The sequence below is a fragment of the Canis lupus genome, chromosome 6 (genome assembly GCF_011100685.1).
Source record: "Canis lupus familiaris isolate Mischka breed German Shepherd chromosome 6, alternate assembly UU_Cfam_GSD_1.0, whole genome shotgun sequence".
In the NCBI taxonomy this organism is placed as follows: domain Eukaryota; kingdom Metazoa; phylum Chordata; class Mammalia; order Carnivora; family Canidae; genus Canis; species Canis lupus.
The window spans coordinates 1033425-1047817 of NC_049227.1; the positions used below are offsets into that span (position 1 = coordinate 1033425).

The 14393-nt window shown below is 37.5% G+C and overlaps 1 protein-coding gene across 4 annotated transcripts in view; it reads left to right on the forward strand.

Annotated features, from left to right (window-relative positions):
- Positions 1-14393, forward strand: part of RABGEF1 (RAB guanine nucleotide exchange factor 1) — a 68008-nt gene that overhangs the window by 27719 nt on the left and 25896 nt on the right. For 2 of the 4 annotated variants that reach the window (XM_038538997.1, XM_038538998.1), the window contains exon 4: positions 12653-12822. In XM_038538997.1, the coding sequence (XP_038394925.1) occupies positions 12653-12822 (170 nt within the window). The remainder of the gene's footprint in view (positions 1-12652; positions 12823-14393) is intronic. The other 2 variants (XM_038538996.1, XM_038539000.1) reach the window with 1 other exon arrangement.

The window sequence follows — 14393 nt, forward strand, 5'->3', positions numbered from 1 at the left end:
TCTCAATTCTGTAGTTTAATAGCTGTTGTGACCTTGAGTAAATCTCTTTAAGCTCTCTGTTCTGAGGGGCAGTAATACCTGCTGTAGGCATGTCTTAAGAATTAAATGAGCTGATGCAATTAAAAGCATTCAGCATAGCACCTGACAAACATAGTAAGTCTCCAATAAATGGTAGCTATTTATTTATTTATTTATTTATTTAAAAAGATTTTATTTATTTATTCATGAGACACTGAGGGGTGGGGGCAGAGACACAGGCAGGGGGAGAAGCAGGCTCCATGCAGGGAGCCCAATGTGGGACTTGATCCCGGGACTCCAGAATCATGCCCTGGGCCGAAGGCTCAACCACTGAGCCACCCAGGGCTCCCAAATGTTAGCTATTTAAAAATACAAGTTGTTTTCCTGGTAGTATAAGCTCTACTAGTAAGGATCTCAGGGGTATTAGGGTCATTTATTCCTATTTAGCTTAAATTATGTTTCTTGCTTTGGGGAAGTTCTCATTAACCTTAGGAAATTATGATATACAATAAAGTGGTAAAATATGAAATAGTGTAGAAGTTATAAAACCAATGGCTTTAACTGCCTCATTTTATAAATAAATGACAGTATGAAATCCCATAAATATTAGGTAACTTACTCAAGGTCATTTATTGTATTTAGATTAGAACTCAAGTCCCCTAACTCCTGGCTCCATTTTTTTCCATTATATTCCTTGACCTCTTGTAAATACGTGTGTGTGTGTGTGTGTGTGTGTGTTTGTGTGTGTGTGTATCTGTATCTGTATGTGCATCTATATCTGTGGATAGATACTTGATGAGGTGTCTGTTACTGAAGTACATTACATTCTTACATTCAGTGCCTATCCTTGGTACTTTTAAAAAATTGTATCCTAAGAATATCTGTATAATATGCATTATATTATGAAAGAAGATTTGTACTTTAAAAGAGACAATTCCAAGTTGTTTTTATTTAAAAAAATTGTATTGGTATACTTCTTAGCTGCTTTTCTTTTCAAGTGGTAGACTGTTACCTTAGATTTTAATCTTTAGTTGTTTTGGTCTATAGAAATCATAAAGACCTCAAAGTATTGAAAAAAATTTAGGTGTATTAGAAAATAAGATCCTATTTGATCTTTGTAGACTACTTCTATAACTTTGCTAGATGAACTTTGCATTTCAGACTGATTATTTGGTCTTTGCCTGTTGGATAAGGTTGCCTGTACTACAAGTGGTTTTAATTTATTGATTCTCAACTAAAACAAGCCTTTTGTATTCTGTATTCTCTGTTTTACTTCATTAATACGTGATGCCTTTGCTCTTGATATTTTTCTTGCTTCTATCCGTGGCGTGAAAGAAAGCTCTTAAACCAAGGCAGGTTGGTAGTAAACAGAACATAAATATAGCCTTCTAAGGAGTTTGAAGAATTGTAGTATCCTGTTAAGAGTTGGATGCCCTTCAGAAAAGGTTAATGGAATAGTTTTATTAAAGACTCCATTTACTTACAGTTTTTAAATTTCCAAAGTAAGGTTGAGAGAGCCATTATAACTTAATAGAGTAAGTCATAGTTGGTTGGCCATGTTGAAATACTTGCTGATTCATTTTGAAAGCCCTTTTTCTTTTAGAGCTCAAGTAGAATCTTGTTGCCCTGAATAGAATCTTACATGCGTCTTTCACAAACTAATCTAAAGGCAGTGCTCATAGGAAGACTATCTTTTCTTTTTTTTAGAATTAAAATACCAATTTTTCCAACCAGACCTTAGATTCTAAATACTAAGCTTCACTAAAGAGAACTCCTCAAGGGTTCCTTGGAGAAAAGACTGATTCAGGGGCTGGAGCAGGGAAAGAAGGGCTGTTCAAAATTTGGGGACATGTCAAAGGCCCAGAAGCCAGCTTCTGTGGATTCCCACTGGCCAAATTTGAGTATTAAATAAGGACAATAAATGGAATATACCTGACTGAATAAAATAATCCATTATTCCTTTCAACTAATAAAATAGATACATGATTAAAGGAGAAGAGAAAGCTCTCTCTCTCTTTTTTTTTTTTTAAGATTTATTAATTATTTATTAGAGAGAGAGTGCTCTAGAGTGTGGGGTGGGGGACAGAGGGAGATGGAGAGAGAATCTTGAACAGACTCCCTGCTGAGCAGCTGAGCACAGAGCCAGCTGGGGATAAAGATGCAGATGCAGGGCTCCATTTCATGACCCTGAGATCATGACCTGAGCTGAAATCAAGAGTTAGATCCTTAACCAACTGAGCCACCCAGGTGCCCAGAGAAAACTCTTTTGACTAATAAATATGGAAGGAGTGATAGAGATAGGAAATCACCATTTTGCAATCATTGCAGTAAGAATTGATTCAGGCAAATTTCATCAATCATTGTTAAATCTGGGGTGAGAGGAGAGTTTCTTAAGGAACAAATTATGAATATCATCTCAAAATAACTCCCGACAGCAAATTTATTAATTACAAATAGGAAAATGGTAGCTATGTAATTATGGGAAATGGACTTTATATACCTCCAGTTATAATACTTTGAGAACGTACCATGAATTATGTAATATTCAAGCTGAGAAGTTATAACCCAAATCCAGTCATGAGTAAACAGCAGAGAAACCCAAGTTGAAGGGTATTCAATAAAATGACTTGCCTGTATTCTTTAAAATTGTCAATATTATGAAAATAAAGGAAGGCTAGGAGTCCTTAGAGGTTAAAGGAGACTAAGTATATGTGACCACCAAATGAAGATGTGACCCTCAGTTGGATCCTGTGTAAGGAAAAAACCCACAGCACTTTTTTCAGGAACTATACCGTAGTAATGTAAAAGCGTATCCTTGTTATTAAGAAGCACTCATATTAAGGGATAAAGAGTATGATATATACAATACCTGAAATTTTTATTTATTTATTTATTTATTTTTAAAAAGATTTTATTTATTCATGAGAGACACACAGAGAGAGAGAGGCAGAGACACAGGCAGAGGGAGAAGCAGGCTCCAAGCAGGGAAGCTGATGTGGGACTCCATCCCTGGTCTCCAGGATCAGGTCCTGGGCCAAAGGTGGCGCTAAACTGCTGAGCCACCCAGGCTGCCCATTACCTGAAAAATTTAGAAAAACTTAGCAAAATGTTATAATTTCATGGATCTGAGTAAAGGGTATAAAGAGATTATTTTTTTAAAGATGTATTTATTTTTAGAGAGAGGGAGGGAGAGAATCTCCAGCAGATTCCCCACTGAGTGCAGAACCCCAGCAAGGAGCTTGATTACAAGCTCCTTGTAATCAAGGACCCTGAGATCATGACCCAAGCCAAAACCAAAAGTCGGACACTTAATCTCTGAACCACCCAAGTGTTCCTAAGGAAATTCTTTGTGTCAGTCTGGCAGCTTTTCTGTAAATTTGATATTATTTCAAAATAAGACTTAAAACCTTAATCCTCCAGCATTCAGTGCTGTCCCAAGACCTGAACTTTACATGTTAATTAAATAGAAGCATAGTGTTGATTACATCGTCTGAAGGATAACTAATGAATTGCTACTTTAATCATGAGGGCCACTTTGACATTTAGATGAAACTGAGGTAATGATTCCCCAAGTTCAATTTAGAACTGATTTTATAATTGTGACTATTTTCTGACTTTCCTTGGTAAGGACTATGAGAAATTTTTTCCCTGTATGGCATATTTGGTGTCTTTTATTCTTTGACACCAACTGGGTGGCCAAGAATTCAGTCTTTTTTCTAACACTAACTACCCAGAGTGAGAACGAACTTCACAGCCCAAAACCCACTGTCAAGGGCTCAGTCCCACAAGACTGCCCCTACCCCAGACATACCTCAGGAATCGGGGCACCCATACTTCTAACTAACCAGCTATAAGTCAAGAATTCCTACAAGGCTCTCCTCGGGTTTGACAATTTGTTAGAATGACTTTTATAGAACTCAGGAAAATAATTATAGTTTATTACAAAGACTACAACACAGGAATAAGCAAATGGAAGAGACGCAGAGAGCAAGGGGGGCCCACCAAGCTATCATGCCCTCTGTGGGCCATACACCAATGTGGAACTCCACAAACCTAATCATTTAGGTTTTGTTTTTTTTTTATTATTGTTAAAGATATTATTTATTTATTTACGAGAGACATAGGCAGAGAGAGAAGCAGGCTCCCTGCAGGGAGCCCAATGTGAAACTTGATCCTCCATGACCCCAGGCCCACTCCCTGAGCCAAAGGCAGACACTCAACCACTGAGCCACCCAGGCATCCCAATTTAGGGGTTTTTAAGGCAGCTTTGGTTCATAAGCATGACTGATTAAATCATTAATTGTCTATAGTTATGGAAAATTATTTAATGATACCTGTAAATATTACCATTATAATTCAAAAGCATATATTATTCTGCTTGGAAGGCTTTATTTTTTGTTATTACTTTTTGAAGTTTTTATTTTTATTTTTTTAAGATTTTATTTATTTATTCATGAGAGACACAGAGAGAGAGAGAGGCATAGACACAGGTAGAGGGAGAAACAGGCTCCATGCAGGAAGCCCAACATGGGACTTGATCCTGGGTCTCCATGCCCTGGACTGAAGGCGGCACTAAACCGATGAGCCACCCAGGCTGCCCTATTTTTATTTATTTTTTAAGATTTTATTTATTATTTGACAGAGAAGGCATGAATAGTGGGGGGGGGGAGGGGAGAGGGAGAGGGAGGAGCAGATTCCCTACTGAGCAGGGAGCCTGATACAGGACTCTATCCCAGGACCCTGAGATCTGTTATAGCAGATGCTTAACAGACTGAGCCACCCCAGTGCCCCTTAAGTTTTTATTTAAATTCCAATTAGTTAACATACAGTGTAATATTAGTTTCAGATATACAATCTAGTGATTTAACACTTCTGTACACACCCTGTGCTCATCATCGCAAATGCACTCTTCAATCCCTGTCACATGTTTTAACCCCTCCCCCCACCCACCTCCTCTCTGGTAACCATCAGTTCTCTGTAGTTAAGAGTCTGTTTCTCTCTCTCTTTTTCCCCTTTGCTCATTTGTCTTGTTTCTTAAATTGCTCACATGAGGGAAGTTATATGGTATTTGTCTTTCTAGGACTGACTTACTTAACATGATACTCTCTAGCTCCGTTGATGTCTTGCAAATGGCAAGATTTCATTTTTTTTTTTTATGGCTGAGTAATATTCCATTGTGTATACACCACATCTTATCCACTCATCAGTCAGTGGACATTTGGGCTATTTCCATAATTTGGCTGTTGTAGATAATGCTACTATAAATATCAGGATGCATGTATTCCTTTTTTTTTTTTTTTTTTTGCATGTATTCCTTTGAATTAGCATTTTTGTATTCTTTGGGTAGTGTGATTGTTGGATTGCAAGGTATAGTTCTATTTTTAACTTCTTTTTTTTTTTTTTTTTTTTTTTCCAGATTTTATTTATTCAGGGCAGCCCCTGTGGCACAGTGGTTTAGCGCCGCCTGCAGCCCGGGGCGTGATCCTGGAGACCCGGGATCGAGTCCCACGTTGGGCTCTCTGCATGGAGCCTACTTCTCCCTCTGCCTGTGTCTCTGCCTCTCTCTCTCTCTCTCTCTCTGCATCTCTATGAATAAATAAATAAAATCTTTTTTTTTTTTTAAGATTTTATTTATTTACTCAGACACACACAGAGAGAGACAGAGACAGAGACAGAGAGGCAGAGACACAGGCAGAGAGAGGAGCAGGCTCCATGCAGGGAGCCCGACGTGGGACTTGATCCCGGGTCTCCAGGATCACGCCCTGGGCCCAAGGCAGCACTAAACCGCTGAGCCACCCGGGCTGCCCTAAATAAATAAAATCTTAAAAAAAAAAAGATTTTATTTATTCATGAGAGACACAGAGAGAGAGAGAGAGACACAGGCAGAGGGAGAAGCAGGCTCCCTGCTCCATTCTGAGAATGGAGAATTTCAGCCAAACTCCATTCTTGAGTGCAGAGCCTGTCACGGAGCTCCATCTCATGACCCCAAGATCATGACCTGAGCTGAAATCAGAGTTGCACCCTTAACCAACTGAGCCACGCAGGCTCCTCAGAAACTTTTTAAACTGAGTGTGTAGATAGGGAATGAAACACTCAATACTCATGGCAGACTGTTTATGCTTGAAATTAGTATTACTTATATAATATGATATATACATATAGCATATATTTGTACATTATGTAATGTACTTTCTACATTAAAATTTTCTGTATTAAAGTCGAAGAGCAAGCAATCGCCATCTAGATCCTAGCCAAAATATGATATAAGGGAAGTTATTCTTTTCTGTCTTTCCTTCTGAACACCCACTGGCTATCCAAAATGGCCTCATCTCCTTCTGTACCTGAACTCTGCCTCTCTCAGTTTCCACTCTGTAATCCAGACTTCAAACTTCTGATCTTTTATTGGGAGGTTGGTTTTTAGGAAGGTCAGAGAGAAACAGCCAAGTGTTAATTTTAATAATTTGTACTGGGATCCCTGGGTGGCGCAGCGGTTTGGCGCCTGCCTTTGGCCCAGGGCGCGATCCTGGAGACCCGGGATCGAATCCCACGTTGGGCTCCCGGTGCATGGAGCCTGCTTCTCCCTCTGCCTGTGTCTCTGCCCCTCTCTCTCTCTCTCTCTGTGACTATCATAAATAAATAAAAAATTTAAAAAAAATGTAAAAAAAAAATTTGTACTAATAACTAGAGAGCAGAAGTAACCTTTTTTTTTTTTTTTTTTTTTTAAGATTTTGTTTATTTGCGAGAGACACAGAGAGAGAGAGACAGGCAGAGACACAGGCAGAAGGAGAAGCAGGCTTCCCGCAAGGAGCCCAATATGGGATTCAATCCCGGCCCTCGGGGTCACACCCTGAGCCAGAGGCAGTCACCCAACCGCTGAGTCACCCAAGGTGTCCCCAGTATTAGTCTTGATTTACTTTTTTCTTTTGTAATTTAAGATTTTAATTATTATTGTTTTTAAGATTCTGTTTATTTGAGAGAGTGAAAGCATGCACACAAGGAACAGCAGAGGGGGAGGTAGAGAACAAGCAGGAGAGGGACCAGCAGACTACACTGAGTGTAGAGCCTGTCATGGAGCTTGATTGCAGGACCCTGAGATCATGACCTAAGCAGAAACCAAAAGTCCAACACTCAACCAACAGAGCTACCCAGGTGCCCCTAAGATTTTATTTTATTTTTTAAGAGCAGTTTTAGATTCACAGTAAAATTGAAAAGAGGTTGCAGAGATTTCCCATATGTCCCTTGCCCCCACACATGCACAGCCTTTTCCATTATCAGCATCCTGCACCAGAATGTTAAGTTTTGTGTTACAATTAGTAAACCTACATTGACACATCATTATCATCCATAGTCCATATTTTACATTAGGGTTCATTCACTCTTGGTGTTATATATTTTATGGATTTGGACAAATGTATAATGACATGTACCCACCATTATGGTATCATACAGGATATCTTATATTTTATTTTTAAAAGATTTTTATTCATTTATTCATGAGAGACACAGAGAGAGGCAGAGACACAGGCAGAGGGAGAAGCAGGCTCCTTACGGGGATCCCAATGCGGGACTTGATCCCAGGACCCCAGGATCATGACCTGAGCCAAAGGCAGATGCTCAACTGCTGAGCTACACAGGTGCCCCTTCATTTACATTTTGAAAGGATTTCTAAAGTCATTATCCGTCTTTGGAGAAAAGTATTTGTTGGAGGGAAGAGTATGCAGAAGCAAAGCAATAAAGGGATGGCTAATGTTTCCCTACCCTTAACTGGCCTGCAGACCTCCCAAGTCACAGGGATTGGTGTTCCTTTGAAGAGTCTTCAGTCCTCTCTTTGGCATGCAGAGTTAATTACAGCATAGTGAAGAGCTTGGGCTTTGGAGTCCAGGCACATAGATCTGGGTTCAAATTCTAGCCTTTACCACTTAAGAAACTGCAACATTATGTAAGTTACTTAATAGGCTTGAATAAGGCCTCCTCTTCCTCATTTGTAAGCATCATAAATGTACCACTGTGTAGAGTAGTGAGGATTACACAAGAAAAACTGTAAAAATACTTAGCACGGGATCCCTGGGTGGCACAGTGGTTTGGTGCCTGCCTTTGGCCCAGGGCGCGATCCTGGAGACCCAGGATCGGGTCCCGCATCGGGCTCCCTGTGCATGGAGCCTGCTTCTCCCTCTGCCTGTGTCTCTGCCTCTCTCTCTCTCTCTCTCTGTGACTATCATAAATAAATAAAAATAAAAATAAATACTTAGCACGTAATAAACATTCACTATATGTAAATTATCTTTTTGTTGTTGTTAGATTGAATGTGCATTCTTTTTTGTTGAGTGAAGAGTTCTATATATGTTATCTAGGTCAAGCTGGTTGATAGCATCGCTCAGGTGTTCTATCCTTACTAATATTTTTTGTCACCTATAATATCAGTTACCCAAAAGAATATTGAAACCTCCAACTGAAATTATGGATTTTTAATTTTTCCTTTCAGTTCTCTCCATTTGTGCTTCCTTTATTTTTTATCAATTTGTGCTTTATTTATGTTGAAGCTGCGTTATTAGGTGCATACACATTTAGTACTGCTATGTCTTCTTGAAGAATTAACCCCTTTTTCATTGGCAGATTCTCCTCTTTATCCTTGGTAATATTCCATGTTCAGAAATTTACTTTTTCCAATATTTGATATGACTATTCCAGCTCTTTTTGATTGTTTGGATGGCATATCCTTTTTGTTTCTTCAGTTTTTAATGTATCTGTGTCTTTATATTTAAAGTGGATTTCTGGGGATTCCTGGGTGGCTCAGCGGTTCAGCACCTGCCTTTGGCCCAGGGCGTGATCCTGGAGTCCTGGGATCGAGTCCCACGTCGGGCTCCCGGCATGGAGCCTGCTTCCCCCTCTGCCTGTGTCTCTGCCTCTCTCTCTCTCTCTCTCTCTCTCTCTCTCTCTCTGTCTATCATGAATAAATAAATAAAATCTTTAAAAAAAATAATAAAGTGGATTTCTTTTTTTAAAGATATTTATTTATTTATTTATTTGAGAGGGAGAGAGTACAAGTGGGGTGGAGAGGGAGGAAATGCAGAGGGAGAGGGAGAAGTGGATACCTCGTTGAGCAGTGAGCCATGGGGCTCGATCCTAGGACCCTGGGATTATGACCTGAGCTGAAAGCAGATGCTTAATTGACTGAGCCACCCAGGTGCACCTAAAGCAGATTTCTTACAAGATATATAGGGATCATGGACTGTTTAGGCTACTTATATTAGACTGTTTAGGCTGTTTATATTTATTGAAATTTTTGATAATATGGTGCTAAAACTTAGCATCTTGGTCCTTGTCTTCTATTTATCCCATCTGGACTTAGTTATCTCCTCTTTTCCTACCTTTTTATTTATTTATTTATTTATTTATTTATTTATTTACTTATTTATTTATTTATTATTTTTGAGATTATTTTTTATGATTACATCTTTATTTTCACTATTGGCTTATTAGATGTGCCTCTTTTTTTTTTAAGTGGCTGTTTTGAGGTTTAAAAAATATCTTAACTACTCTATATTCATAGTGTTATACCAGTTTATGTATTAGAATCTTACCAATAGTATTCTTAGATTTCTTCCTCCCATTCTTTGTGCTATTATTGTCTTACATTTTACTTATACATAGGATATAAATCCCACAATCCATTATTATTAATTTAGCTTTAAACAATTACCATCTAAAATTTTTTTTAATGAGAAAATGTTTTTTATATTTGCCATTGCTGATGTTCTTTGTTCCTGGCTGTTGGGAAATGAATTATTCCCATTTCCCCCATCTACCTCCAGTATCTGCAAACCATTATTTCATGTATTTTGTCTGATTTTCTAGTTGTTAAGGTAGTAAGGTAAATCCAATCCCTATTACTCCATTATGATTAGGAGTGGAAGTACCAGTTTGAGTGAAGGATTAAACTCTTTAAGTATTAAAGAATTTTTTCTAATCATACAGGATGTCAAGAAAAATTTTTGGTTTTCCATATTGGTAAAAAATGTTTCAGGAAGGATGTGGCCAATTTATAAGTTGAATTGTACTCTATTTATTTGCTTAGAAAATAAGTAGTACATTCAGATGGCTCAAAATGTGTATGGTCCCTCACCCATATAGTTTCTAGCCACTACGACCATTGTTCTCCCATATTCAGACAGTCTTTATCATTAGTTTCTGATGTGTTCTTATGTTCTTTTATTTTCATTTATAAACACATAAAATTTTATTACATATATTCTGCTCTATATAATGTCCCATTTTATGGATTAAACTACAATTTAGTCCCTTTTTAGTCTTCTCTTGTTATAAGTAGTACTAAAATGAGTGGCCTTGTACATATTTCATTTTGTGCATGTGCAGTTAATTTTTGAGAAATTGGGTCATAGGATAAATGTATTTTTAATTTTGATGATTATTGCCAAGTTATACTCCATTGCATTTATATCATTTTACACTCCCACCTCCATAGTATGAGAGTGCTTCCTCCTCAGCATATCTTCATTAACATCAGATGAAGATTTTTGTCTGTTAATTTTTAAAACAGCATGTCCTTTAGTTTTAAGTTGTGTGTTTGTTATCATGACGGAGATAGAGCATGTTTCCTGTGGTTAAGATCCAATTATGTTTCCTTTCTGTGCACTGTTAGAATTCTTTACCCATTTTCCTGTTGAACTGTTAGATTTTTTCTCTTCTTTTTTTTTTTTTTAAGATTTATTTATTTATTTGAGAGAGAGAGAGTGCTTGTGAATGGTGGGGGTAGAGGCAAAGGGAGAGGGAAAGAGAATCCTCAAGTAGACTCCCTGCTGAGGGTGGAGCCCTATGTGGGGCTCAGTCTCCGGACCCTGAGGTTATGACCTGAGTTGAATTCAAGAATCAGCTGCTTCACCAACTGAGCCACCCAGACGCCCCAGACTTTTTTCTTCTTTATAGGACTTCTTTTACATTAAGAAAAGTAGCTCTTTGTGATATAGCTTATAAGTATTTTTTCCAGTTTGTTGTATGACTTAGACCAGTAGTATTTTTAGCTACACATATAGTGGTTTTGTATGTGTGTGTGTGTTTTTCTTTTAGTATATGTGCTGCTGAAGCAAGCACATTTTTTTTCTTTTAATGTGATTTTAGGGCTTGTACAATTTGAATCATAGGATACACCTGATAATTTGAAAGATATGCAAATACTTCATTTAGAAAGATAACTATAAAGTGCAACTTTATTCTGCTAACTACTTAATAGTATAGCTTGGAGGAGAAAGGGTGTTTTTGCTTTACTTTGAACATAAGTCTAACAGGTATCTCATAGTTTGATAATCAGTTATGTAATAATGAGAGAGAGATGGAATCTTTACCATAGTTAATAGTACATTCTTTTAGGTAGTCTAATGTGTTTATGCCTCTTGAATAATCCAGTCTTTTATAAAGATTATATTTATTATTTATTAGTGAGAGCATCAACAGTAGAGGGAGAGGGAGAAATGAGCTCCCTGCTGAGCAGGGAGCCTGATGTGGAGCTCGATCCCAGGACCCTGACCTGAGACGAAGGCAGACGCTTTAACCAATGGAGCCACCTAGGTGCTCCTTGGATAATCCAGTCTTCCCTTAAAATTTTAGTGCAGCTTCATCATTAAAATGTATCACAGGTACTATAAAGTTCAAAAAGTGGAATTATAAGAAGTTACTCTGAGAAAGCAGGTAATAAGTTGATTTCAGTACCTTCAAAAGATACTTTGTCTTCTTATCTTTCTTTTTGTATAAGAAAGAACTTGTGAAGTTATGAGGTAATTTAATTTGTTACAGTTATTGAATTAGCACAGTTCAAAATGAGGAGGCTTGGAACGTGATCAGAGATCAGATGGTAGTTCGTGCTGTCCAAGAGCACTTAACTTTATCTTAACACCCTTATCTTTGTTCTATAAAGGTCCCATTTTACTTTCAGTGTATTAATTTGAAGAGGGGAAAGAGTTGTGCGGCCACAGAGTAGACAGTGTTTTATTTGTTTCGCTTTCCTCTTTGCTATATGTTCTGTCATGATTACTGTGCTACTTTTTGATATATTCTTTTACTTTGAGCAGTATTGCTTGAAAGCTGACTAGTGGGTAAATAATTGTTAGTCTCCATATAGAGTAGCCTTGTTGACAAGTAGAACGGATTTGGAAGATTATTTATTTATTATAATTTTATTTATTATTATTATTTTTTAGTTATTTAACATCTTATAAGTATCCTAACATTTTTGTGCTTCTACTGATTGTTATTTTACTTATTGACTAATTTTGTAACTCGTGTAGTTTTTGAGGAAGTTCAAGATAGTGGTGCTATTTCAGTATTTACAATGAAGTATGTAGATCAAAGCATGATATATTTTGGCTAAGAAAATATTAGAGTAACTTTTATTTGAATGGGAATATATATATAGTAGTTTTATCTGCTTGTAACTCCTAGTCATAAAATAGATTTAGCTCACTTTTTAAGTAAAGTTGTCCAAATATTTAAACATAAAGCAATTTAAATTCAAGTTTAACTTTGATTAAGTATAATTTAAATAATCTTAAGTTACATACTTAAAGTAATTCCATGCATGGATCTTCTATGTAATAAAACTCATTATGTTTAATTTTCCCAGCAGAAATTCAGGAAGCAAAAGCTCCCAGTCCTTCCATAAACCGGCAAACCAGCATTGAAACGGATAGAGTGTCTAAAGAGTTCATAGACTTTCTCAAGACCTTCCACAAGACAGGCCAAGAAATCTATAAGCAGACCAAGATGTTTTTGGAAGCAATGCATTACAAAAGGGTAGGTTGATAGTAACCACTTAGAAACATAGAGTTTTGATTTTAGGATAGGTCTTAGAGATAATCTAGTGTAACTTTGTCATTTTATACCTGGGAAAATCAAAACCCTGAGATATTACTTACCTAAGAAATGTCACGGATTCAAGTTAAAACCTAATTCCCAGGCTAGTACTTTTCCACTGCAACTCTGTGGTGTTTGGATCATCTTTGCATGGAAAGTCTGACGCCAACGCCACTTATATTGTGTGCTTTAGTAATAAGCCTTCCTAACTTGTCACCTTGTAAGTAGTATAAACCACCAAGACCAAAAACATAGTGTACCTTGAATTCTAAATAACAGTCATTAGATCAAGGAGCATTCATGTTAGCGTTTTTTGTTTTGTATTTGGATACAAAATACCTCTCCTTGCTCAGGTAGAGAAGGGAAACCTAGAATTTATATTTGGAAAGGTACCTTAACTATCCAGTTTCAGTCCCCTTATTATTATTATTATTTTTTAAGATTTTATTTATTTGTTCATGAGAAACACGGGACGGGGTGTGGAGGGGAGGCAGGAACACAGGCAGAGGGAGAAGCAGGCTCCATGCAGGGAGCCCAATGTGGGACTCGATTCCAGATCTCCAGGATCATGCCCTGGGCTGAAGGTGGTGCTAAACCACTGAGCCACCCGGGCTGCCCTCAGTCCCTTTATTTTATAGGTGGGGAAGGTGAGAGCCAGAGAGGATAAGTGACTTGTTAAGGTTACACAGCCACATTCTGCCAGTGTCAAAACTAGAACTTGTGCCTTCCACATGTGTGTATTTAACCCATAATTTCTAAACTGTAATTTAGTTGCAATAATTCATAAGACTACTTGTAAAGGGACTCATTTTTGTAAACAATCATCAATTTTATTTGTAATGTTCTTCACCTGTTAAACTCAGAATTAACTCTAAAATCCCCTTCTGTAAAGTGAGAAAGTCTTAAAAAAAAAAAAAAAAAGAGAGGGATCCCTGGGTGGCACAGCGGTTTAGCACCTGCCTTTGGCCCAGGGCGTGATCCTGGAGACCCGGGATCGAATCCCACGTCAGGCTCCTGATGCATGGAGCCTGCTTCTCCCTCTGCCTATGTCTCTGCCTCTCTCTCTCTCTCTCTGTGTGACTATCATAAATAAATAAATAATTAAAAAAAAAAGAGAGAGAGAGAGAGAGGGAATAAATAAAGCAGCAAGGTGATGAACTGCTTGGCTGTATTCCAGCTGTAGTCAGGAACACTAGGCTAATAAGCAGTCATCTTCTGCCAAAATACTTTTTAGATATGGAATTCAGTTTTAGTAAAGGAGAAAAGAAGCTTTCTTTCTTGTTTTTTGGTGTGTAGATACACTGAGAATAAGTAAGCAGCCCTGTTGTTGGTTTTTTTTTTTTTTCCTAAAGTATTTGTAAACAGTAACATTTAAAGAAAGCATAGATCATTGATGTTTTGAGTTAGAAGCAATGATAGACTTCCTCAGTAGGGAAACATCAGAGCTCATGTGGTGTACAACTTTCACTTTTTAACCAGAAGTAAAAACTAAGGCTTTGTAGTTATTTATT